This window comes from Pyrus communis, chromosome 3, assembly GCF_963583255.1.
Source record: "Pyrus communis chromosome 3, drPyrComm1.1, whole genome shotgun sequence".
Lineage (NCBI taxonomy): Eukaryota > Viridiplantae > Streptophyta > Magnoliopsida > Rosales > Rosaceae > Pyrus > Pyrus communis.
The window spans coordinates 3,438,406-3,466,387 of record NC_084805.1 but is presented as its reverse complement, the minus strand read 5'-3'; the positions used below and the strand labels follow the sequence as shown (position 1 = coordinate 3,466,387).

Genomic DNA, 27,982 nt, shown 5'->3' with positions numbered 1-27,982 from the left:
AAAGTTTAAAAATGTCATCGTAGTCGACTGATCCAGACTCAACTGGTTTATCATCTTCTTTCATAACAGTTTAATACAATGTAAGCATTCAGCGACAATCTTCTAGGGCGAAACAGTTTCTTATCATTTCCTAAATTTCTCGTATATTGGAGGGTGGCAATAGAATCACGAAAATAAATTTCTGAGCTTCTTTTGCAAGACAATTTTAAGTGCAGAACCAACCAATGGCCAACTTGTGGCGATGGAAACATAAACAAGCAACCACAACGACCACTTACTTTGTCGGGATTGCTGATCTAAGCATCTTCTAACACCAGTAGTTACATCGAGAGGCTTCGCATCCTGCACGCTTGTAACTTGTTCAGATGATGGTGGGATTTCTGCCAACAAATGTGATTCGGGCTGAATCATCTCTTCATCTTCTTCTCCTGAAACCATTTCTTTTGTTTCTCTGTAATGGATCTTTTGCGGGTCAAGTACATCTTCTATCTTATTGTCCATCGCCTGTTCATTTCCCACGGCAGCTACCATTCCATCTTCTGCAACATTTACGTAGGGGCCTTGATGATCTACTGAAGGGTCCAATGACAACTGTGGGCCACAACTCACCATCTGAAAAACATGAAGATCAAAAATATTAATCTGCAAAAATGGCCTGTTCATCAAGCACTCGAAGACCAAGGCAATCAAAATTATACCATCTGTACATGCATATAATGGCTAGAGTGTAGAATTTTAAGATATTCATCGACAGCCCGTACCCACCTGCAAGGGAAAGAAAATTAATCACGCACACTAGAACAAAAGTTATGACGAGGTTGCCAAAAGTGTGCATGCCAACCATAGCAAAGAGAGTATTATGACAAAGATACTATATTACGACAAGCTTAAAACGACACAGCTATTAAGTAACATTACAGAGGTTGCTACTAGGCTAGCCACCTATAATAACATAAAGTTTACGGGAAGAAAATATATCAAGTTAATCTCCAATGTCGCGACTAACACAAAAGAGAAAGATATAGAAACAACATGGAATCATGAAGTACCAGATGCCCGAAGCAGTTAATCCTTCAAAGAAAGCCAAGTGTCCTCCATGCTTTGTTGTAGCCAATACAATATTTTTGTTTGCCCTATTGAAGACAAATACAAGGCATATGCTTAACTGATGTGAAAGAAGAAACCGCTGAAAGAAAACACTTTAAGAGGTCCACCTGCATTCATCCCAAGGAATGGCTTCCCTGGTGCAGACTGGATCATCTAAAGCACTGATACAGAGGAGTGGGACAGCAACATTTCCCACGTAAGTAGCACTGGTACAGCGCCTGTAAAATGTGTCCACAGTCTGTAAAGAAAAAACAGATGCTTAACGCAATAAATAGAACAAAGGTAAAGTGAGAGGAATTAGTGAAATCTCAGACATTATACCTCAAATTTCCCAACAATGCAGGTGGCATGCTGATCAAAATCACGAATGGAGCGTGACTATTGAAGAACAAGAACAAAACAAGCATTAGTATAAGGCTGGTAGCGCCACTAAATGAAGCACAAACACACACACACAGATTATTTCCACGCAACTGTTTCATTTGGATGTTTCTGTTTTTCATGAGTAATAGAAATCCACAATCAACTATTTTGTGGTGCATGGGTTCAAAAGTTGAAAATTCCAGAAGTAAAATTACTTGTTGCAGGTTTTAACAATATTTCATAATGTGATAAATCGATAATTCAGTGTTTCCTTTCAAAGCAGAAAGAATCACAACGTAAAAAAAGTTGTTTATTCTAATCAATTTGTTTCTAGCAGGGTACAGAGGTCTAGTATCAACTTTATTCACTGCTCTAACAATGATGCCAAGCTAAACCAAAAACTCTTAAAAACAACACCAACCTTTTTTATGCCTTCCCAATTAGCAAGGCGCAAGAAGTGAGGCTGGTGCCTGCATTAACCATTCATTATTTGTCATAAATATATTTTAAAAAGGACAGAAACTATTGTTTAAATAAATAGATCCTATTCCTACCTTTTTTATATTGTAAGAAACTAAATGAATATGGCGCATGCACGTCGAGCAAATATGTATACATATTAAGTAGCACACTGCATAATGTTTTATGAGGTATTTACTACCCAAATTAAAAGGGAGGAATAGACATACAATTGAGCATATCCTTGAAGGCCAATTGTTAGAGCTTTATCATAAAACTTTTGCAACAGCCTACGGCCTATAAATCTATCACCAAGCTGCAAAACAACAAAAAACATAGGATAAGTAACTCCATTCAGTATGAAACTACTACATAAACCAAATGAATAATTACAATTCCATGATACATGTGAAAGGAGCAAACACCATTTTTCAAACAACAGCATCAAATGCACAATTAATTTTCTTATCTAGCTGAAGGTTATTTGGTAACTTGCAGACAGGTGTCAGGGGAGGTGAAGGCAACAGCAAAATGGTTTGTTTGCCTAGCAGTATATGGTACGACAAAGGACGACCCATATTTCTTTTTCCATTTTCTCAAACGGATGTCTAATATGTCTAATATGTCTAAGATGTATTAAATTAGAGTTGCCGTTACATTGGATGGGCTAAAAGAATAAGATTAAAGTCCAAAAGTTGACAAGACCTATGTGACCACAATGAGCTAAGGCCCAAAATAACAGTGATGTCCATGCAAGCCCAATGAAGAATATATAATACGTCATTCTGTACCACACTATACATCCCCAAAAACCGAAGGCCAGTGACACTCTTATGACAAGCTACAATCTAGGTGAGGCCAACCCACTCAATGTCATGCTACACTGTGAAAGCAAGCATGTCTCATGCTATTATGCCATACCAGCATGTTCAACTTCTACACAGTTGCTTTACCGACAAGTATCTTTGCTTGGCTAACTAACATATTTAGCTCGTTCTAACAAATTCAGACCAAAAAAAAAATGTTCAGAAGTTAAAACACTCAATTCTGCAACCCAGATCAAACTTTAATCCCTGAACCCATACTACTGAGCCATTATTATTATCCCCTGCTGACCCACCAAGAATGATTAACAGTAGAAACCAAAATTTGGGACAAAACCATATACAGAAACTTGCCCACACACGCTGCCAATGCATTTAATCACAACCCAGAAACATTGCCCTTCACATAACCATTAAGTTGAGGCACTGACCAAAAGGTCCCAAGGGGAACAGACAGCTACAGCCCCAGCAGCAGGAGTCTTATCGCCATCCTCCCCAAGATACTTGACCTGAAAACAGTTAATTAAAATGGATGTTAACTTCAGGCGATTAAACGAAACAGAGGATGTTGAAAACTAAGTTTATAATGAAAATTATTTTAAAAGATGTCCTAAAACTCACATAGCTAGGTGCCAATATTAATGGCAAATGAGAATACAGAGAGATAATGAAATTGACTTTATAAACATTCTATAAGGATCCGTTTGATATCAGAAACATTAGAATAGTTCTAGAAATTGCAAGGCGAGCGCCTCCATAGCATAAATGAAGTTAAGATATGATAAAGGGATCCAGAATTAGAAAAAGTAGTGAATTCAAATGATACCATAAAAGATCAAATCTAACTTAACAAAAACAAATTGCTTACTAACGAATCTAACATGGCTAAATAGCATACCAAAACATTGGCACCTATACTTGTTCCAACAAGAAATAAAGGAGCCTTGGGGTATTCATGGTGGAGGTTGTTAACAATACTCCGTAAATCCTCTGTCCATCCAGCATTATAAAAGCAATCAGACTGAAAATAACAAAAAACAAAAAACTTAGATTACCAATATAATTCATTGGCTTAATAAGAAAACTGATTATTTAAAGAGAAATGAATAATATCCAGAAAGTTAGACAAGGAAGAAGCAACATACAACTCATTACTATAACAAAATGCTTGTTTGGATCCTTTTTTTTTTTTTTTTTTTTTTTTTCTTTTTTGTCTGTTTGTATTTGTAGAAGCTGTTTAATAGATGCTATTTGTACTTCAGTGGATAGCTTGTCCACTTTCATTCTTTTCTAGTTCATAGATTATGAATAAGGTGTGCTTCTCAGTAGAGAAATAACAAAAAAAAAAAAAACTAAATTTTAACAATAGAGAATTATCAGAATCTTCAAATATCATTAGCTTGTCCACTTTTGTTGTTTATAAAACAGCTTCTTACAGTAACTGAAACGCCACCCAGTCCTCTGTGATTGCTAACGACAGCATTCCATCCGTTTTTTGCTGTATTGAAAGCAAGATGCTTTATATACTGCAGCAACAAGTAACATCAGCTAATCATCATGAAAGCACACAAAGCATATCTTACACATGCAAAAGCTTATTATGGAATGAGTCTAAAGAAGATATCAAGAGGACGCTTATAGTTTTTTTTATAAATGAAATAGACTTTGTGATTCATATCATGGACTATATATTCATGAGTTAAATAGAAGAACATGAATTATTGATGTAAATCCTGCATAAGGGCGCGGAATTTCTTTAGATTCTGTGGTCGCTTGTTTATTGTAGGTTGTGGCCAGCTCTTTAGTTTTTATGGGCTGTTGGTCCACTTAGATTGTACATCCTTCAATTTAATCATTATGTTTTCTATATAAACAAATGAAAAATCGTAGTGTTTCCTATTGTAACGGCACAATGAATCAAATATGAAGCATAAAAAACAAAGTAAAAATAACTTTAAAGCTAGGAGTTGGGTCCTCTCCTTTTTCCATTTCCTCCTTTTGATGTAGTAGAACAACAGTGAGAGAAGGGAAGAGGAGAGATTCTTACCCTAAAACCTGAAATCTGGCCTTTACAATCCCAACAAATGTGTATTTTGTTTTTATAAGAAACAAAAGCACAGGTACATGAATAGTGAACAGGAAATCCACTTCTACTAAATCATGAAACCTAAAAATCAACTCTACACAAAAGAATAGATGCTAAGGTCAATGTCTGACTTTGTTACAACTGAATCGGGTCAACGCCTGACTTCTGTGTAAGTTAACATTCCATGTGTGGTGAGGAATGGAAATACGCTCTTAACTGGAATTCTAATACTCGACTTTGTTAGAAATTTAGAATTGACTGGAAATGCCAGCCTGACAATGTGCCAAACATCACATCTTGGTAAAATAGAAATTACTTTCCCATTCCTGGACTGGATTATGACAATACAAAATGACCTAACAGAAAGGGACAACTCCTCCAACTCTACAGATGCCCAAAAAGAAGCCCAAACTAAACACTTTTCCGTAAGCCCTCCACTTTCTCACCAATTAATTCTCAAGCACTCTCCTAATCCTTTCCACCTATACAACCCACAAAATTGCTAACATAGCATTTCCACAGAAATATGACCCATTTCTTTCCTTCAAAAGATTTAAACTTCTCACATTATAGCGCATTACAAGAAATTGGGATAGACCAACTCACGCTTCTCCTTCAGTAATCACGACCATAAAGGCCCCATCCACTTCCGGGTACATTAATGTCAACGTCTATGGAATGGTGTAGGCAGTACAACATCTATCATGATTACAGGGTGCGCTCTTGTTGTAGATCGGATGGCATGGTTTGGGCCAACTACTTCGGTTTGAAAAACCCTGGAGAATTTAATTCTATTTTGGCTGAGACTAGGACTGATGTTTCCATGGCCAGGTCTAGTTGTAGTTAGTTATGTGTTTCAGACATATAATAACCAACAGGAAAAAAAAAAGGTCCTTGCAAAGATCTTAAAGTTCCCAATGTAGTACTAAGTTTTTAACTGCCAGGGAGCTCTAGCTCAAATTCCATTGGGATAGGGTGGGAAAGTGGTAGGTCCTATCTTAAAGACTTTTTTCCTGAAGAAAAAGAAACCCAGTTGAGATTCCAAGATTCAACAGCTTTTCAGGTTTCTTGAGATATTTATTTTACTATTTTAACTTCTTGCTTCACTAAAACCAAAAAATTCTATTTAAACCAACTAAATTAGTTCATATATTTTATTCCTAGAGACTGACACCAGCACAAGAACTAGTAGAATTAAAGATACTACGAAATTGAGTACCAATAAGGGTTTAGTTGAGTAGCTTGCTCCCACGTGCTCAGGGGTTCAATTCTTTGTAGTACCAATCTAATCTAGCTATTTGCAAGAATTTCCTACCTTCTAAATTGTAAGGTTTGATAGGGGACACCAGTTTCAAACCAGAGCCCTTGATGTGGATTTGGGGAATTCTCTATGTACAAAAAGGCAAATAAATAATGAAGAAATAAAGATGAAGCTTACAGGAGATTCAGAATCGCTGGTTAATCCAGGAATCACCAGCACGATAGGGGTGGTGTCATCTTTGGGAATAACATTGTTTGTGCCAAAAGCATCTCCCAGAACTGCAATACAAGCATAACATGGATCAGAATAGAAAAACCATTTATAACTACTATTACCATGAAATCAACTGAGTGTCATAGCACTTCATACAAGAGCATGATAAATACATACTAAGTAAAGACACCGTCACCGGCACACATTTTATGATTATGAAAAATCTCTTTGTAACCAATGAAAAAATGGTTTTTATTTTATGATAAGAACCAAAATAATCTTTTCGGTGGGTTTGGGTATACAGGGTTTTAGAAGATAAAGGGGTTCGAATCAAGGAATATATATCAGAAACATAAAATTAAAATGATAAAGTATAATTTGGTTCTAACTACATTACACACCCTTGAAGCTTGGGGTGATTTTCAAAATGTGTCATTAAATTTCAATTTTCTTATTTAACACCATAAAGCATCAAAATATGCATTTGGTTGGATTGATTGCTTGATCCTTCATTAAATTGATGACATAGTGAGTGTGAGATAACTATATGGGCTAATGTTTAAGCCACATTTGCACCACATTGACAAAAAACTCATCAATTTAATAGAGGGTTAGATATTCAAAGAGCAAAAGGTGTAAATTGATACAATTTCAAAACTTAGGGTGCAATGCAAGAATATTAGAACCACATAGTCCATTTTGAAAATCACCCTCAAACCTGAAGGGTGTAAAATGTAGTTAACCCCTTGCTTTGCATTCATAAATGTCTATAAAAGGATATATGTATATGGTCATTAATTTCAGGTAAATCAAATAATAGTTACCATCAGAGTTCCTCAGCCAATCCAAAGCAATGGTGCCACCATCAGATAGATGAAAAATTTCTCTGAGAGGGAATATAAATGGCTATCTGTTACTCAAAAGCATGAATCAAATTCAAAATACAAGAGGAAGAGTATTCACTGTGGCATTTTATTATCTGTATTTTAAATAAACAATAGCAAACCTATGCGAGAAATCAAGTTCATGGAAAAAAGATGTAAAGTATCAGAGACCCCAGTCAACCTCTCAAAATGAGACAGAAAAACTTTAAGGATCAAAAGAGAACAATACAGAACAAAGTTACATTTCTCATTTTGAAAGCAGTAAATTAGTAAACTAACAAGACAACAGGTGCATTTCCCCAAATAGACACATCTCATGTATCCTTACGGCTATAAATCACAGTGTGGTCACTTTATATCTATCCTTCGGTGTCAAACAGGACTAAAACCACCTTATATAAAGTTAAAGTCAGATTCCAGGAAGCTTGTTAAGCTTCGGTTACAGCAGGGCTTAGAGACCTTTTTTTCTCTGATGTTTAAATAGATGGAGGGCAGCTGTGTGTTAATATCAGCTAGGATACGCTGTATTGTTTCCCTCTAAAACCTTGTTCAACAGCCCAAAAATTCAGACGGCTGTACGCTAACCTTAAAGCCCGCCGGAAAAGCATACAGAATTAAGTTTCCCCTTCTGCGTTCTTTCCTTTTACAAGGAAATAAATATATAAGCCCGATTTAAACAACACCAAACTGGAAACACAATGCAATTTATATACATCAAACGCCAAAAATGGCCATCTTATATGGTGTTTTTATATCGAGTGTTAAATGTGAAACAAATACGGTGGATGAAAAAACTTACGAAAAACCTTTATGAAACACGGTACACAGATTACTATCAAATTCCTATTCAAATGATCATTGTTATAACATTTTTAAGAATAATATATCGACAAGACTACGCCTGAACCAAATGAAATCAAACATATATCAAACAATATATAAAATCCACTGAACACTAAAACCCCCTCACACAATCACACTAACTCAAAGACTAAGAGCACTCTGGTTTAACATATCTACCAGACAGACAACTCATATAATACCTCACCATTTGCTTTGCAGTTTGCAGTTTGCAGCAAACCCCTTCAAAATTCAAAATAAGTCCAAGTCTGAAATTTTGTTTTAACAAACTAAAAGAATAGTAAATTAGTGTGTCTTTACTATTCTTAAAATCCTAATCCACATACGAAGATTTGTAGTAACAATCCCAGCTGAATTGGGTTTTGCAGTGGTACACTAATACTCTAAACATTTCACTTCGAAAAATGCACATTGCACACAGATGCAGCATAACCCATCACACAAAAACAACCACAAATTTCAAATCTCGAACTGACCCAGATGGCCAAATGCGAAAATATAAATAACCCCCTTTTGCCCACAGAATTTGATAATTGGGTCCACGAGTTAAAGACAGATGCAAGGGTACCTTCGGTAGCTGAAAGCAGGAGGCCGCCCAAAGAAGCCGACGAAAAGAGTCTGGAAATGGGGGCTCGAGAGCCACAGCGTCGCCAAATACCTGCAAATTAATCGACTCATTAGTTAATTGAACAACAAAATAAAAAATTTAATTGGTTAATCAGAAAGTATTAAATTGGGACCTGGAATGGAGAATCCGGCACTTGGAAACGACGTCTTGGTAGATGTGGGAGGAGGGGTTGAAGGTTAAGGAGACGGCGGAGCCTCTGAAGGCGGTGAAAAGGTCCTGGAAGAAATGGAATTCGAGGAAGTGGTATAGAAATGCAGAAGAAATCGCGAGGGAAGCGAAGAGGTAATGCCCAACGGGAATAAGAGAGAGGTCGTTGAGCAGAAGAATGTAGGGGTTGCCGGAATAGGAATCCTGACGGAGGAGGAGCTCCCTGCAACTGCAATCCATCGTATAAAAAGAATGACAATTCATGAATTTGATTGAAAGATTCTCGAATCCGCATAAAAAGAATGAATATGATTGAAAGCTCGTCAGATTCTCCAATTACAATGTACAATGAATGAATATGATTGAAAGATTCTCGAATCCGCATAAAAAGAATCTGACGAGAATCATTATGGGAATGGGATTGCCATTCAACCGTCTCTTGAAAATATAAGAGGGTGGAAGTGGGAACATGGACTCGTGGATTACATCAAAGTTATGATTCCAGTGTACTAGTATTTTTCGAGTATTTATCAAATGTAGCCAAATATTAGCATTTAATTTCAAAAATGTTAATTTTTATAAAAAAATTCAAATATATTCAAAATATCGTTTAAATAGACAGAAATACCCTTAATTCATACAAATAACTAGTTGTTAATATAAAGATTCTTGTACCATAATCAAGTGGTGCTTATGCACCCGAAGATTTTCTATTCTATAAACCTTAAAATATGCTTTTCGCACTTTCTAAGAACACAACAAATCTCTCGATTCACTACAACAGTCAATGATAATCTTCAAAACAGAATTCAGACACGGACAACACCCTTAATAATGCAAAGGTGGAAAATTAAATACGAAGCACATATAATCTAAAGGAAAATTGAGATAAATAATGTTACAAAAATTGACAATTCATTCTTCCATAAATATTCAATCGAAGGAAGAAACTACAAAAACAAAGAGAAAACGTAGACAAGGAAAAGGGCAAAAAATTAACCATCTACACCCATCTTCGTTTAGGAATGCACAATTCTTCACCAATAGTCGATGCCTTTACTAGGTCTCCTCCAATGTTAAGGTTTAGCTGTGAGAACTCTTCATCTAATAAGGTTTTGTTTTTTAATTTATTAGGTTTAAAGTTTAAGGGTATTTATGTCTATTTAAGTGATATTTTGGATATATTTGAAAGTTTTTATAAAAACTGATATTTTTGAAATTAAGGACTAATATTTGGTTATATTTGATAAATACTCGTATTTTTCTTCAATTGTAAGTAGTAGGTCGAATCTTCCATATTATTGTTAATTTTATTATGAGATTAAACCCATAAATAATATCGTTTGTTTGAAGAAAAAAAGAAAAGCAAAGTTATGAATTAAATCGAACCGTAGGTTAAATCGAAAGTTATGAATTGACCATCTAGGGAAGGTTCGATTTGATTAAAAAAAAAATTGCGTGGAGCCATAATTAATTTATAAAATTTTGAGGGTGTCACCTAGATTTTGACGAGAATATATTTATTTATTGGTGAGGCTCACACTCATTCTAATGGTTCAACCAACGAAGAAACATACAATTTTTCATGCTTCTTTGCCTATACTATGGCAAGGACATATTGACAAGGGATTTAAATGTAAAACTAATAACTAGTTTTTACCTTCCTAATTAGGAACATTTCTTTATTCAAGAAACACAATCAAATTTGTCAAGGATCTCTAACATAATTCATATATTATTATTATTTATTTAATAATATCTTTAAGAATTATTCTCTATCATACTTAAGATATTTCAACATCTTAAAATTCTTTTCTACAACATCCAACTAATAACACAGTCTAGCCAATTAGACCGACACATAGCATGAAAACTCTAAACATGTGGCTCCTACACTCTATAACTATCTCAATCTACACATTTCTCAAGTAAGTTAATTCTACGCAATTCAATCATAAATCAATCATTATTTCCGTAGAATTTCTTACTCAACCATCAACAATTGAATCTAGCAACTCTCATCAGAAATTGATAACATCACATATTCTTGAAAATGATGTATATAATACTATCTCAATTTACACACTTCTCAAGTAAGTTAATTTTACGCAATTCAATCATAAATCAATCATTATTTCCGTAGAATTTCTTACTCAACCATCAACAGTTGAATCTAGCAACTCTCATCAGAAATTGATAACATCACATATTCTTGAAAATGATGTATATAATACGATTACACCGTCATATATCATTATGTTAATCAAATTAAAATATTTAGACAATTATTTGCCCCGTACACCACGGTCGCAACGCCCAGGCGCCCGCACCACCACAACCGTAACGTGTTTTTATTTTTATTTTTATTTTTTTTTTTGTCGAATGCTAACCGTAACGTTTTATTCTTTCGCATAACAACGACCACTACCAGCCACACCCAAACCCACGCCGCTCCAACGTCTACCCACAGCAGGCCCCGTAGAACCTCCGTCTTCTTCTCTGGCTGCCAAAGCGCAGCTTCTTCGCGCCTCCTCCACCGTATTACAGCTGTAGTGGTGTGATTCTCCGGAATCAAAATTATCAACATAAACTCATCAAACACTTCCAAAACACAATAATCAAACTTTGGATTTGATAGCTTAGCTTTGTCAGGGTTGTGGGCGGCGTCTCTTTCCATCTCGATCGTACTTCTTCTTCTTCTTCTTATTTTCTAATTATATGTTGTTCTTCCTCTGCAAATATTTAGTTTCCTTCTTTTAATTATACAGTTGTTATGCTCTGAATTTCTGACTTTTAGCTGCTTTGTATTAGGGTTTGGGATATAGGAAATTAGGACTGACGAATTTAGAAAATTAGGGATTCAGATTTCAGCTTATGTTTCTCAAATTCAGTTTTCAAGTTATGGGCTGGAGAGTTTTCTTTTTGTTGTGCTCTGAAACTTCAGTTTGGTCCAAATTAAAATTTAGGGAATGCCATAAAAAACGAACTCTGAAATTTTTGATACTTTCCTCTTAAGTAGATTTGGCTTAAATGTTCAGCTCACCCCAATTTCAAATTATGTCTCTGCGTGTGCAGCCGCGTAATTTATGATGTTCCTCATATAGGGTTTAGTAGCTCTTATAACAAAACAGATGGTTTTCATGATTCCTGCTTAATTTTAAAATGAAACTAATTGAAACCTGGAAAATTCAACTAATACTTTGGAGAAAAAAAAAAAATTGTTACAGAAAAACCCTTGAGCATGAAAATAGTGTGCGAAGAGGCTAATATGCAAGAACGGATAGACTTGAATATGTGAGTGCTTAAATTGCTTCTTTTATAGTTTCTAGCTCTACATGAACTATTGTCAAATTGAGCTGTGTGATGTTTGATCAAGATAAGGTGGGAAATGGCAACTATTTCTGTGAATAAATGGCCGATAAATTTCGGTTGGATTGAAATTTGGTGAATTTCTTGGATTAGTTATTAGAATTTCAATCAATGAATTTAAAAATCTGTCTTTGCTTCAGATATATTTCAACAGTGGGAACATAAATCTAATTGTGAGTCTTCTGCATAATTGGGAAGATGTCAACTGCACGGCCTTTAAAGAAATTGGTGTCCTGCATTATCCTTGATTTGGATGGTACACTACTGAACACAGGTCTGTGCCCTTAAGAGAATTTTCAGTATTACTTTAACGTCAGTTTAGTGTGGTATGTGATAAGGGCCTGATGCTTCTTTTGGCTTTTCTGTGCTGGATCAATTTTGATTCTTGCATAGGGCCTGATGCTTCTTTTGGCTTTTCTGTGCTGGATCAATTTTGATTCTTGCATATAGCTATTTTCTTTCTACTGGTGTTGGTGACTCTTTTTATTTTCATTGTTTTAATTAATCACAGATGGTATTGTAAGTGAAGTTTTGAAAGTTTATTTGGGTAAGTATGGAAAGCAGTGGGATGGGCGGGAAGTTCAAAAAATAGCTGGAAAAACACCATTTGAAGCTGCAAGTGCTGTTGTGGAAGATTATGGGTTATCGTGTACAACGAATGAATTACTTTCAGAGATTACCCCATTGTTCTCCAATCAGTAATTTACTACTATACTTGTTCTTATGTCTGTTTAGAAAGACTTTTTGTTGCTAGTACCAAGTTATTTTGTATTGCCTGTTATGTGTTGGAAAACTGTTGATTGGATTTTGACAATTGTCACTATAGGTGGTGCAACATTAAAGCGCTTCCAGGTTCCAATCGGCTAATTAAACATTTGAGTGGTCATAGAGTGCCAATGGCATTGGCTTCAAACTCTCCAAAGGAAAACATTGAAACCAAACTTTCTTTTCATCAGGGTATACTCCTGTTCTTGAAAAGCATGCAGTGTTTGCTTATGTCTTACATGGTTAATTGTCTAGTATCAGATTTATCCATGATATTCTGAGTTAGTCTTATCGTACCAAACAAGTACTTATTTGCTTATTGTTTTCATATGCAGGCTGGAAGGAATCTTTTTCAGTCGTCATTGGTGTTGATGAAGTAGGTTCGGGGAAGCCATCTCCTGAACTGTGAGATGCAAAAATTTGTGCATATTGACTTGAGTGTTTTCTATCATGGATGAGATATATAGTGTTCTAAAACTGTAAATATTTGTTTTGCATGCAGATTCCTTGAAGCTGCTAAAAGGCTCAATGTTGAACCTTCCAGCTGCCTTGTCATTGAAGATTCTCTGTACATATACCTACTCTGGTTCTTTTACTAGAGTTAAAACAACAAATGTGGCAGGGAATATTTTTCTTTGGAGTGTTATAGTTTTCATCATGTTCTCTTTAACTAACCTTGTTTACATTACATCTAAAACTTCTTGATAGAGTAGTGAACCTGAATGAAACCTTTATTTTTGCCACTTTTATTTTATTCTATATACAAATACTTATTTCAAAAAAGTTATATGTAGACTAAATTTGATAAGGCTTGTGTATGCTGTACTCGAATATAAATCATATTGCTTTTCTCGCTCATATATAAACTATTTATCTGTACTTTTGTTAACGGACTTGAAAATGTAAATTGTGGCTCTTTCACATTGATAAATCCAATAATTAATTTGAATACTAGGTTAATGAATTAATTAAACCCACTTTATGGATACCATTTATTCTCTCCCAAATTCTAGTTTTTTGTCTTCTTAATGCGTGTGTCACTCTTCCATCACAATGCACATGACATGCACATGTGTGCAGTGTTTCTAGCGAAAATTAGTAATTTCAGTTGTAGATGGCAACTTGCTTTGATGTTCTCTCCTTCATTAACATTCTTCCTTTGATAATTACAATTTAGATGCTAAATTTCCTCCTAATGATGTGTTTATTGTCTTCAAACTGATGTCAGTTTCCTTTGAGTTTCTTCCTTGAACATTTTCGTATTTGGGTTTTGTCAGACCGGGTGTTACAGCTGGAAAGGCTGCTGGAATGGAGGTGGTCGCTGTACCTTCCATCCCAAAGCAGTCCAATCTCTATACATCAGCGGATGAGGTGATAAACTCTCTACTTGATTTGCGACCTGAATTGTGGGGCCTACCTCCTTTCCAAGACTGTAAATCCCAGTATCTGTGTCTCTGTTCAACTGTGGAGAGTTTCTGCTGCAGAAGTCATTTTCATTTTATTTAATTTGTTGTTGCAGGGATAAAAGATACTTTACCAATAGAACCTTGGCATATTGGTGGTCCAGTTGTTAAGGGATTTGGTCGGGGCTCAAAAGTACTCGGGATCCCTACAGGTGTGTTAGAGTGTAGCTTTTGCTGTCAGCCTGTCCGGTTACAATCTTCTACTACTTGTCTTAGGATGAATTAGCTATAACTGGTGTTCTTATTTAGAGACGACATATACCAGTTAGTTGTATTTCATAAGTAGCACATTTTTTGTGATAAAAATAGGTAGCTAATATTTTGAATGCTTCTGATATAACTGCTGTTCTCTCCCTGTTATGCTCAATTAAATTGCCCCCTTTCCTCATTTTGTATCCTTATTAGTGCACTGCATCTTTTCTCCAGCAAATTTATCCACAGAAGGATATGCATCTCTTCTTTCCGAACATCCCTCGGGAGTATATTTTGGTTGGGCTGGATTATCAACACGGGGTGTCTTCAAAATGGTCATGAGTATTGGTTCGAATCCTTATTTCAACAACACCGAAAAGACTATAGTGAGTCTTCCAAGACACTTACGGTTGCCTTTGCAAGTATTTTTCTTCTTGGCTTGTTTTCTTAATTTAGCTTGTAATGCAGGAGCCATGGCTGCTTCATGACTTCGATGAGGATTTTTATGGGGAAGAACTGCGTCTTGTTATAGTTGGCTACATACGGCCTGAGGTATTTACTCTAACTTGTCCATTTTCTTGTTCCTGTCCTGACATCTATCCTTTGTTTTAATTTTCGGGTATGGACTGAAACAGGCGAATTTCTCATCGCTTGAGAGCTTGATAGAAAGGATTCATGAGGACGGGCGAATTGCGGAGGAAGCTCTTGAACTTCCATTGTACTCAAAGTACAAGGACGACTCGTATCTCAAAATTTCTACCTGAGGATGTTACTGCCTTACTCGAAGCGCGCTTTCTCTACACATGATGGGCTAAAACAATAACTGAAATTGTACACTCACTATTGAGGAAATTTTATGTCCGTCTCATGAATGTAATATGAATATACACATATTAGTCACAATCAGTGCTTAAAATATAGTTATCATTGGAAATATCGATGGATATATTGATATTGATATCAGCTACCTTTGATGGAAATGATGAAATTTGCTAAAAAACGTGAAAATTAAAAGGAATGATATTTATCCGATGTCAGAAATTTGCATAAATATATCGATTTTAGTCGAAATTCAGGAGTTTTTTCGATATGGATGAAATATAGACTTCATCCCTCATTACATCTCTCTCTTATGATTGGTTTACCTATTTATGTCTTTCTTTTGTGATTTTTCTCTAATGCACAACACTAAAAAAACATCGTATACATTGAACAAGAACCGTCACACTAAAATGTACGGACAAGCTAAAGTATACAAAAAATATGAAGGGCAAAAAGAAGTGTGATATCATTGGCTCCTATATAGTCAACTCGTACTCCTCTCTGAAAAAATGCAGGAGATAAAAAACATCATATATGGAGAAGCGGCATGATTACTTTTCGTGAGCGCTAATAAAAAGAATCGAAACAACAATGAAAACTCAAATGCTCTTCCTCATTATACAAAGCTAAAGATTTATGGGTTCAACCTTGACGTCTTTTATCACAAACATAGAACCTTGACGGAAATAAATACAAGAAAAGAAGAAAAACTGCGACTAAATATATCCTGCTTACGCTTGGATGCATACAGTATTGATTTTTTTTCTTAAGCAGTTAAGAGGTAGGGCAAGCAAATCAATGGAAGGCAACAACAGGAGCTCTTGCATTTTTGTTCGACGGAAGATCGGGTGGCGGAGACGGTAGCATAAAGAGAGCCAACATTCCACTTGCGACGGCAGCAACCGCGCCGGCGACAAATGCCGGTAAATTACCACCTCCAAACAAATCATCCCACGGTCCACTTACGACGGACACAAACATCTGCAAGTTCAATAATTTAGTAATTAACTATGTAGTTAATTTGAATTAAAATTTAAGATAACATGTATTTTTCCAAGGAAATTTTACTAAAGAGATGAAATTAGGGAAGCATTACGTACCTGTGGTACGACAATTGCAAGATTTAGGACTCCCAAAGAAAGCCCTGTTTTAATTTAAAGATACAAAATAGGAGAATTCAGAAAATATTAATCACCAAAACATAATGGTTTATGTCAGGTTTTGGAAAATTAGTATAATTAATACGTGTAAAAATTAAGTTAAATAACCTTGGCCTGCACCAGAATTGCTGGAAAATATGGAAGCCAGAGCAAAGGGAATACTGTACGTCACCTGTGTAAAGATAAAAAAAAAACATGATTAGGTGGTGGGCAAAATTCCAACATGATGCTCTACGGATCCTTTTGGTTAGGATTCTAGAGATCCGTGAATCATGTAGATTTATTGTATATCATGTATTCAGTTTTTATCAAGTACTGTTTGTGTTTAATTTTAAATAAAAATATTTAAAATAATTTCTAACCACACGATGTACGACGAACGGATATGATTCATGGATTATTAGAATCCTCACAAAAACAATCTGAACTCTTTAAAATTAGCAAAGGTCAATGAATATTGCTCAACTTAATTGTCACATCACATATATACAAACGCATCACATATGGATGGATTTATTTAATTGTAAAATTGGATTGCATCTAACTTTCACTTTGCCTTCAACTCAGTAAATGCTTGAGAATTATGAAAGCTTGTTTTGTTTAATTTAATTTTGAGGATGGGGAAAGTTGTTGATTAAATGGAGAGATTCAGGGTGTTCAAAACATGAATATGTCGATATATAAGTGAAAGTGAAGGTATAATTGTGGAAAAGGAAAAAACGTTTCTCAACTTACGGAATAATATATGACGTAATGTCTCGTGTTCCGAACACGTTAAAAAAAATCTTCGATATAAAGAAGTAGAATAACATGGGATGTGGGCCTTGACAAAAAGAAAAACATGGGAATTGTACCGACAAATACAAAATAGGAAAAGTGAGCTATTATTATTGATGAAAAGGATGGCATCGGAAAGAACAAGGAAAACAAAGTAGATGCTGCCGGAGAAGAATAATTTGTATGTCATGTGACGTGAAGTGAATTAAACACTCTTTCATGTTTTTATTTTATAGATATGAGATGCATTTTAACGATGTATTTGTGCTATACAAGTCGTTTTCATATTAGCGGTAGAAAGAATATTCAAGCACATAATTAATCAATCCCCTTAAATTATGAAAAATTAATTTGTAAAATAAAACCGCAATTGAGGAGTTGTTCAAAGAAGCAAAATAGTTTTCCTTGTCCTAGTAAATGTTCCTAGTAAATGCATGGTGAAACCTTTTCTGCATGCACTAAAAGACTTCGGATAAAAACAAACAAAAACACCTTCTGGATAACGATAACCCCTTGGTTCTTGAAAAACAAGGCAAAATATGTGACCACCAAAAATTAAAAGGTAAAACAATGAAACTAATTAGTCCCCAAGCTCCCAAGTGAAAATCTGTTCTTTTTTTTTTTTTGGTCGAAAGAAAATCTGTTCTAATTAATAAATAATTATTTGGTATCAGATATCTTTTTTTCCTTTTGTGTAAGAAATCGGTTGTGAAATTAATTAAGAAATAATAAAACGTGTCAAAAAGATTTGCAGACTAACCGCTAGAGGAATGCCAAGCGCGGCGAACAGAGACAATGCGCCGGCCTTGATACCGGCAGGTGGCGGAGGCGGCTCAACTCCGATGTGGCCGTGTCGGCTGGCTTCAGCCAATTTAGTGATTAAAACAGTCAAGGCCATGCAGACGGCGAGCAAGAAGTTGACAATAGCCCACAATCTCTTGACCCCGCCAACCCAGCGGCCGAGATGCTCGACCCCGAGAGACATGAACCCCAAAACGACAGAGTTTAACAAGAGGCCGAGCGAACCGGCTCTCACCCCCAAATCGTACAGTCGCCCTTTACCGACCTGGCCGCCGTACACCTCCTTTCCCATCCAGTCAGTGTCGAACAGCAAGAACGGGAACCACGCAATCCAGTTCAGACACGTCACCAGAAGCAACACCAGCATTGGCCTCTGCAACTCCTTGAATGCCCCAATCATTTGACCAAAAAAGGGCACCTTTGGAGCTGTCGTTGACTCCTCCTCCGGCTCGTCTCCAGCGACGTCGGCGGGGGTTTCCTTGACGATGGTGAGGGCCAATACGGTGAGGGTGATGAGGAGGGCAATGGAGAGGAAGAAGCAGCTCTTGAGATTGGCGCAGTAGATGTCGCAGGCTTTGGTCTTGGTGAAGGGGAACATTTTGTGGAGGTTGTTGTAGGCCCCGGCGGCGTAACCGAGGATGTTTCCGACAGCCATGAAGAAGGCGAACAGCGCGTTGGAAGTCCGCATTCTCTTCGGGTCGGATCCCGAGATGTCGGCGAGGAGGGCCCTGCATGGCCCTTGCAGCGTGTTGTTGGCGACGTCGAGGATCCAGAAACCGACCACGAAGACGGAGACGGCACGGGGCTTGGTGGCCTTCTCAAGGGAGTCTCCAGTGAGGTGTCCAAGATCAGCAGCGTAGCCAATGAGGAAGACGGCGACGGCGACGAGGGCGGAGCCAGCAGCGATGAAGGGGCGACGGCGTCCAAAGCGGGAAGTGCAACGGTCGCTGTGATAGCCGACGATGGGCTGGACGAGCAAGCCAGAGATGGGGCCGCAAAGCCAGATGAAGGCGGCCCAGGTGTGGGGGACGCCGAGGAGCTGGACGTAGGGAGTGAGGAGGGAGAGTTGTAGGGCCCATCCAAATTGGACTCCGGCGGCAATGGAGGCGACGAGGATGATTTTTTTCAGCGGGCTTGCCTGCTGCTCCTGCTCGGCGTGAGGATTCTTGTTGGCGTTTTCAACTTCCATGGCTGGATGGCAGGACACACACTTTCTGTCTTCGTGACTCTCTTTCTCTCTTTTTCTATGTCGATGTCGCTCTGTTGGGGAAACGGATAACTAATCCTTCTAGAGAGAGAGAGAGAGAGAGAGAGAGAGAGAGAGAGAAAGAGAGAGAGAGAGTTAATATGAGGAGAGTTGCGATGACTTATCTGGAATTTATAGAGGTGGTGATGGCGGTGTTTGCATGGAGGAGGAGGAGGCAACTGGTGAAATTAAGATGGATTGGGTTTATCCGTTTGGAGTTGAATGCTACTGAGTCAGTCAGTCTCTCCCTCTCTCTGAGGCTTTTAAAAATTTTCAAAAAAAAAAAAAAACCGACAAGACTTGGTTTTGGTGTCAGCAAGTCTGCAAGTCAAACCTCTCATTCAATTATTTCTTCTTTTTTTCTTTTCTTTCATTAATATATTTCTTTTTGAGAAGCGTACAATATTCATTTATGGAAGAGATTTTTTAATTTAATCGTCACACGATGATATATCACGTGTCGTTATATAAATAATGAAATATATATGTTAAAAAGTTAATAACTTAGAAAATAAAATTTTCCACAACTTACATAAAACACATGGTATACCACTCGTGTTCCGGTCACAACTAAAAATTTCCACATTTATGGATAAAAGAACGTACAGGAGAACACGGTGTGATTCGTTACAAAATTGGCACTTATGTGTGTTAAAAAGTTAATAACTTAAAAAATAAAATTTTCCATCACTTACATAAAAACACATGGTATATCACTCGTGTTCCGGTCATAACTAAAAATTTCCACATTTATGGATAAAAGAACGTACAAGAGAATGCGGTGCGATTCGTTACAAAATTGGCACTTAGCTTTTTCTTTTTGTAAATTATAAATCTTAAGTTCGATTTTTCTGTTATTTAGTATTATAATTTAGTGGTATATTTTTTTATTTGTAAGTGAGAGGTCTTAGGTTTAGTTTTTGCCAAAGACGAATTTGTACTACATTATTGCGAGCCCATTGTAAAACTAAACCCCTTATCCTCCTTTTTAGTGTAGATAATATTGTTTGTTCAAACAAAAAAAAAGCTCGATTGTCCTTAATAGCAAGTTTGATGCTAAATTATTTTTATAAAATTGTGTGACTTAGTCCAGTCTCTCGCATCTTCTTTAGTATAAATAATATCGTTGTATTCAAAATATATAACAACATAAAATGTTATACTATCCTCTGTTAAAACATTAGAGATCACACTGGGTGGTTCTTTAAACCAAAAACAAAATACACCAAATTATATAACGCCATAGAAGAAAAGTCATTTTTCTTTGGATATTTTTCTAAATCTGATATCCAAAAATTAAATGTCGTTCATGATAATTCAACCCGTTTAATGTTCAGTCACTTGGTACTATAATCCAATGATATTTATCTTCACTAGTAGATGAGAGGTCTTAGGTTTGATTCTCGCCACATGTGAATTTGAACCACATTATTGCTAGTCCATTGTGAGGCTTAACTCACTCCCCACCCATTTAGTGAAGATAATATCTTTTGTTTAGAAAAAAGAAAAAAAAACCCAATGTTAATTACAAATGTACACATTAAACATAATTTTTGCATCAAATAAAAGGATCAAATTAAATTTATTTTTAAATTATTTTTTATTAGGGGTAAGGAGATAAGTTCCAAACAATAATAGGAGAGGGGAAGTTTCGAAGCCAGACGTATAGATAAAAACCCAACATCTTATCTACTAAAAAATTGAACTATGTGCCAAAATAACTTCTTATTTCATGTTAAATTGTGTCATTCTCATGTTAAGCCACTTGACCAAAAACACAAACTATTTAATAATCATAACACGAACACAAACTATTTAATGGCAGTGCTAAAAATAGATTCAAGAACAACATTTTTGGTAAATTAATTTACAAAGTCATGAGTACTTCTAATAAAGCGATATATTATTAAACAATAATACAATGCAATGTGACATTTCACAATCGTCTCACAACTCTTTACTCGTAAATGAAATCAGTTAATAAAATTAAAAAATACAATACGGCTTTGCAATTGTCACGTAACACATGTAAAAAAAAAAGAAAAAGCTGAAAACTTAATACAAAATTTCATATTTTTGAAAAATTTATTAAAATAAATAAATAAATACCAAAAATGCTAATCCAATGAAAATCAAGTTCTATATATATATATATATATATATATATATATATATATATATATATATAAAACGTCGCACAGCAAAACTACCATAACTTGGAAATATCACATTCATAATTACATATCAATTATATATTCTTCTTCAGAACAATTATATAAATTTTCTGGCATGCCGAAAGGAAAAAAAAAAAAAAGAAAAGAAAAGAAAAGAAAAAGCAGTTAGGTATATATGCTGAACTGCTGAGCTGAGCTGAGCATGCATTGTGGTCAATGGAGGAATGCTCGTGAGGGACACGGGGGTGGTGGTGAAGTTCCTTTGACCTTGACGTGCCACGTTATCCATATCATTTGTGAGCGACTAAAGCTCCCGAACCCCAAAAATTGCTGCAAAAACAATTAAAAATCCGCAGAGATCTGTAAGTAACGTTGGAAGAGATGACCCGCTTGACTTGAATTGATGTTACCCTCCTCATTGGATCATCATATTGCATTGATTGATTTATGACTCGAACATTTGGTTGTGTGAGTGTGTACAGAGTAATGCTTGAAAGACTTAATTTATAGATAAAATTTATAAATTAAATGATATATATCACTTATAGAAAATGAGTACGTTTATCAATACTTAAGTAATAATTCAATCATTAACTTATATTTCTTTAGTTTACAAAATTGTCTACAAATTTAGTGTCTGTATTATTACTTATATATATAATTGCTTTGGAAGATGTGATACTACTTATTTCTGGGGACCAAGCTCATATCATATCCATTAATTTGTTGAAACCATGCATGCATATTCCTTTACTTCAAGGACATAAATTAGAGTTCAGATTTTCTTTTTTCTATTTTGTTTCTTTCACTCAAGGCATGTCATTAGTGAAAGAAACATTTAGGCCAACGGAGGAAAAAATGAATCTCAAAAAGTTAGATAAAAGAGGGATTAGAATGCAGTGCATGAGCATTAATTACAAAGACATATGAGTGAAATTTGTAAAATACTACTTGGTAGGAGTTATTTGTAATGATCATGTCATTTATTTCTAATCTGTCCTATCTAATGTTTTGTAGTGCGTGTTTTTCTTAATTTAATTTGCATAAACATCTTGAAGCTTAAAAGTCGCTCACACAAACAAAAGTTTTTTAAATTCTTAAAATATTACAAAAAACTTATGGAGCTCACAATTATCATCGTTGTTGTTGTTACTAGGAAGTATCCATAAGACAAGAAGAAAAAAAAAAAAAAGTATTATTTCTATTTTATTGAACATTAGCTTCCCACTGGAAAATAACCCATTTGACTTTATTCAAGAAGAGAGAAAAAAAAAAACAAATTAACCTCATTTTTGTCGATAAAGAAATCATTCTTCTCCAACAAATTAACAAGAAGGAAAGAGGAGAAATTATTCTGCTGACTATTATATATATTATAGTACGTCGTACGTAGTGCCATACCTTGGTTTCCCTTTGTCGATCTGTTTATATTCCGAGCCAATGCACAAAGGGAGAAGTACGTACCTGGCATGGAATGTATTCTTTGCCGGCAAATGAGCAGAAGCATGCCAGCATGTATTCACGTCGGCGAAAAACCGAAAACTAAAAAGAACATATTGAACCGAAAGCTATTGGTTCGATTCCAGTTTCAGTAGCTTTCAAATCAAACTAAACCGAACCGAATCGAATAATCTGTCCTTTTCATACACCCACCAAATTGTTGTCGTTTTATGGTATGATATGACCTGAACGCTTCACCCTCCTCTCCTCAATTTGTCGCGTCTTCATTTTTCAAAGGACTAATCAATTGGTGATTAAAACATACAAACTTCGATTCTCTTAGTAAGCCAAGCACGGACGTGCCAATACAGTAACACACAGGGGGTGATCAACAGTGGGTCAGTTGACCCCGTGGTCGCTAGAAAATTAGCTGGGAAGTCTGTCGAATCCCCTGTGATCATCTGGACAGCGGGCATTTTGTGCACACTATGTGTTTGATAAAATGCTCTATCCAAAACTAGGCGGCAACGGGAGTTGCGCAGCGCCCAGTGCCGCAAGATTTTTTTTTAACACCTGGCCAAAACGACACCGTTTTGATCCAAATTAAAATAACCAAAATACAAAAAACACAACAAAGGCGTAGAATAGAAAATTCAGAAATGAAAGTAGTCACACAACTTTGTCCTCTCCTCTGTGTCCATAAAATAACTCAAATGCTGGACGGAAAAAAACCTTTCTCTACGCGAAAACCTTCTAACAACCCTAAATCCCAACTCCTTCATCAGCACTTATTTAGTTCGATTGAACATCACTGGTTGACAACCAGCAATATACTCAGTTCAAGTGAACATCACTAGAGTTGTATAACTAATCGGTCTAGAAGTACATTCAATTTGGTTAAACAACACTACTTCTAGTTCTATTGATTCTCTATCCAAGTCTTAGTCAGTGAAGTGCTTTCAATTCTTTCGTCGAAAGGATTCACTTCATTAGTTTTCCCAACAAAGTGATGTGTTATATGATTAGTTACTCACAAGTACATTTTAGAGTTCGGCACCACCACCACATCTACTTTACTCGCTCGATCAATCTCGGTTACGAGTTGGCACATCCGCATTCACAAGAAGGACGTAGTTAGCTCAATATTTGCTCGACATGGGCGCTGCATAGGTCTTGTAATTTTTAGGGTCAACAGTTCTCCTCTCCACCTTCAACCAAGGTGGCGCCACTCTATCCTCGCCTCTCTCTCCCCATCTGAGCAAGTTGTAGGTTGAAAGAAAGTAAGGATTTGCAATTTTTTCATAACCTAATTAGGGTAATTTCGTTTTGAGTTCGAATTTTATAATATAACTAGAGTTTGTAAATTGTAACAAGGGCCAAGGGGTCAATTCCATGATCCATAATTAGAAATTAAAAGTGAACTGTTATTATCACTCTAAAAATGTCATTCTACATTTCTCTCAATTGTATTTTTCTTTCTAATTATAGAAATTTTGGATTACCAACAATAATTCCCATTTCGAAATTGTTGAAACTTGAAAGAAAAATGGTGGTGAAGGTGCTTCCAATGATTGTTGATGATAATAACAATGATAGTGTGGGTGAAGAAAATATGTTATTGTTGGAAATACTAACTTTTGAGTTTGTGTTTAACCTATTTTCGTTAAGATCCATCTTAAGAGTGACAAATGATTTGTCACAAGCATTATAAATAAAATATCAAAAGATTGTGAATGCAATAAATTTAGTCAATCACGTAAGCCACAACTTCACCCCACAAGGAATAATTAGTTTGATCTTTTGGTTGATTACACATCTTCTTTTGTGAGAAACATCATATCCATGTTCCTAAACTTGATGCCATACATAAATGGAGGGAGGTCATAGCGTAAGACTCCAACAATGACCAACCATCACCATTATCTTGTGGAGGGCTTTTTTTATGTTATCAATGGGCAACTTGCAAAGTTAGATAATCGTTTTGATGAGATAAATTCTGAGTTGCTTACTTAATTACTTGGTATGTTTGAGGTATGTTTGAGTCTAAATGAAAATTATACCATAACTAAACAATAATATATGCTTGGAAAATATGTTTTTTTTCTTTTACTATCATGCAACCTTTTCAGTGTTAAAATATGAGCACAAGCGTAAGTGTATTTAAATAGAGGCCATTGCTCTCACATAAAAAACCATAATGCAACGTTTTGAAAGGGATGGTTTGTCTACATGAACAACGACCACTACTCTCACAAAAAAAAACTGTTTCATTATTAGATTTAAACATATTGTAAGTTGACTATATTATTTTTGCAAGGGAGGAGAAACTTACTATTGAAATCAGTTATGACTTCATCATTTGGTTTTTCAAGGTCAGATTATTCTAACATTTAGAATATGAAGAATCGTTATGAACAATTATAGCTTATAATATTTTTTGGGGTGTGATATCCACACATCCCTTTTTATTTCTCTCACACTTTTTTAGTTTTCGGTCGTCGGATCGGATGAATTGAAGAAGATCAACAAACATAAATTAATAAGGGTATGTGAGAAGTAAAAAGGAGTGTGTGGATCCACACACCCCTATTTTTTTCTTAAATTATGAATGAATGTATTATCGTTTAACTTGTCATTGTTATGTCCTACTAAATTATTTTTAATCATTTTTACATCTTTGACGCCGTACTATGAAAATCTTGAACCCACCCAACACGAGTAACACGTTTAATTAGTAAGAAAAGGACAAATATAAAATGTTTTTGTATCAATGATATATAGATTACAATTTTTGTGTCTATTCTATTACAACAAAAAAGAATCTTATCTGATTGGATCCGACTCTAACATTTGGTTTAATATCCAAATGCGATGAACACGTGATGAGTTGAAATTGGACAAGAACGTCAAGGGCTGTCACATCGGGGTCACGAGAAAGTATAGTGTCGGAGCCGCGTAAGGACCAGGAACTCTTACAAAACCTCACCACTTTTTTTTCTTCTTAATATAACTAAATATTTTACATTAAAAATAGAAGGAATTTGATTAAGTTATATAATAGAAAACTTATTTTAGTATCAAATTTATTAGGTATTTAAAAGATTCGAATCTAAAATATCTTATTTATAAATAAAAAAAATACCACCAAACGTAATACTGGCAACTCAACCACTTTTTAAATTGTCTGAACTCTACTGAAGGTGCAACATTCCGTCAAAAGTAAGGTCCATTATTGCTATGAGCGTGACTATATGTTTTCAAAGTTACAACACCTTAGTCTTGCCCTTAAGTTTATGCTATAATTTTCTCAATACTAAATGTCACGTGAAATCTCTAAATTTCGCTACAGTTAATTATCCATGCTAATACCTCTACTCACGAGTATTCATTTACACTTATAACTAAGATCATCTTCAAAGGAGATATCAAATTTTAAACATAAAATTTAAATTTGAAGGCTTATGTGGCACATTGATCTTTTTTTAAATTTGGTTCTCCAATCGATATGTCAAATTTTTATTAAATTATTTACTTTTTATAGTTGTTTAGTATTTTAAAACAAAAGATCAGTATAAAAATTATGAAAAGCATTTATTAATTACTAAAAATAGATTTGAAGCTGTTGTCAAATTTGACAGCAACTTCCTCTGCTGCCTTTTCATGTCATGCCACATAGGAATTGACATTTCTGTTGAAAAACACTAATCATGTCTTTTTCTTACCGTTATTATTGATATGGATTTTTTTACATTTCCTTTGAAGATGCTCTAATACGTCCCAAGTTTAATTTCTATTTTTGGCTAATTTGACACCAAATTGTAATTTTTCCAAAACAATTTTTTCAAACTATTCAACTCCTTTTCATAACTTCTCAACCCTTTTTTTTTTTTTTTTTTTAATTTTATATTTTTATAGATAGGAAATGGATCATCTCCGGATACCTTCCTCATAATCCATTAAGTTCGGAGATCCGAGTTGTTGAAATTTGATCCAACGGCTACAAACAGAGACTCATTTTAAAAGTTAAAATAACTTTAGTCGTTGGATCAAATTTCAACAACCCGGATTTTTGGACTTGGTGGATTAGGAGGAAAGGATCTGGAGAGGATCCCTTTCCTTTTTTATATATGAACCCTTAGTTTCTCATTAGTCTCACTAAAACAAAGGTGTATCTTTGTACAAAGGAAACTGTTATTAGCACTTCAAAAATCTTATTGTACACTCCTCATACGTGTATTTTTTTTTCTTCTAATTATAGAAAGTTTGGAGTGCCAAATGAGATTTTTGGAGTGCTAATAACAATTCTCTGTACAAATTGACAGGAAAAGAAGTTTCAACACCATTTATTTTTAAGTTTGTTTAGTAACTTCCACATAGCTTTTTCATCAAAAAAATATGTGCTTTTTCAAAGGGATTGTTATCACGAATGATTCATGAAATGACCTATCATATTAAGATTGTCTTTGAAATTGAAAATGTAAAAATGTAGTCCTTGAAAATGGGTATCGAAATCAATGTGGTCCTTTCACAATTCTGTAAAAAAATTTGTTATGTTTTGATCAAACACGTGTATAAGTCCCACAAATTTGATAGAATATCATCACTTGGATAAATGATTCAAAATAAAGAAATAATTTGATCATCTATCGTAGCTCTGCATTTTGATTGTTAATTTTTTTTATTTGTTATTATTTCAGAATTTAAAATTAACTATTTTTTTTACATTTTAATCCACATGACAATATTTAATTAGACTTGTGATTTAGTTTGTTTTACATCAACACATAACAGACTTTTGACAAAATCGTAACGAAAGAATCAAATTGATTTACAATACTTATTTTCAGAGACTACATTGATCAATTTTTAATTTCAAGAACCATCTTAATAAGGTAAGTCAATTTCAAAGACAATTTGTGATAATTTTTTTTTTTAAAGTT

General features: G+C 35.2%; 3 protein-coding genes across 3 annotated transcripts; 1 reads left to right on the top strand and 2 right to left on the bottom strand.

Annotated features, from left to right (window-relative positions):
* Positions 1–28: 28 nt before the first annotated feature.
* On the bottom strand, positions 29–9,200 carry LOC137729774 (embryogenesis-associated protein EMB8-like). The gene is made up of 14 exons (XM_068468798.1): positions 8,799–9,200; positions 8,627–8,716; positions 7,138–7,199; positions 6,278–6,378; positions 4,190–4,279; positions 3,652–3,774; positions 3,185–3,262; positions 2,160–2,245; positions 1,892–1,940; positions 1,429–1,485; positions 1,215–1,345; positions 1,050–1,133; positions 699–765; positions 29–612 (listed from the first exon to the last, which is right to left on the bottom strand). Exons 1-14 carry the CDS (start codon positions 9,095–9,097, stop codon positions 166–168), a joined length of 1,764 nt encoding a protein of 587 aa, XP_068324899.1. The 5' UTR covers positions 9,098–9,200; the 3' UTR covers positions 29–165.
* A 2,038-nt stretch (positions 9,201–11,238) lies between these two features.
* LOC137727568 (bifunctional riboflavin kinase/FMN phosphatase) lies at positions 11,239–15,654 on the top strand. The gene is made up of 11 exons (XM_068466408.1): positions 11,239–11,517; positions 12,343–12,476; positions 12,714–12,900; positions 13,029–13,159; positions 13,303–13,372; positions 13,470–13,535; positions 14,245–14,399; positions 14,487–14,582; positions 14,857–15,008; positions 15,091–15,174; positions 15,258–15,654. The coding sequence occupies exons 2-11, from the start codon at positions 12,401–12,403 to the stop codon at positions 15,384–15,386; spliced, it is 1,146 nt and encodes a 381-aa protein (XP_068322509.1). The 5' UTR covers positions 11,239–11,517; positions 12,343–12,400; the 3' UTR covers positions 15,387–15,654.
* A 367-nt stretch (positions 15,655–16,021) lies between these two features.
* LOC137727567 (sucrose transport protein-like) lies at positions 16,022–19,692 on the bottom strand. Its single transcript, XM_068466407.1, has 4 exons — positions 18,142–19,692; positions 16,713–16,776; positions 16,545–16,588; positions 16,022–16,425 (listed from the first exon to the last, which is right to left on the bottom strand). Exons 1-4 carry the CDS (start codon positions 19,369–19,371, stop codon positions 16,240–16,242), a joined length of 1,524 nt encoding a protein of 507 aa, XP_068322508.1. The 5' UTR covers positions 19,372–19,692; the 3' UTR covers positions 16,022–16,239.
* Positions 19,693–27,982: the final 8,290 nt, after the last annotated feature.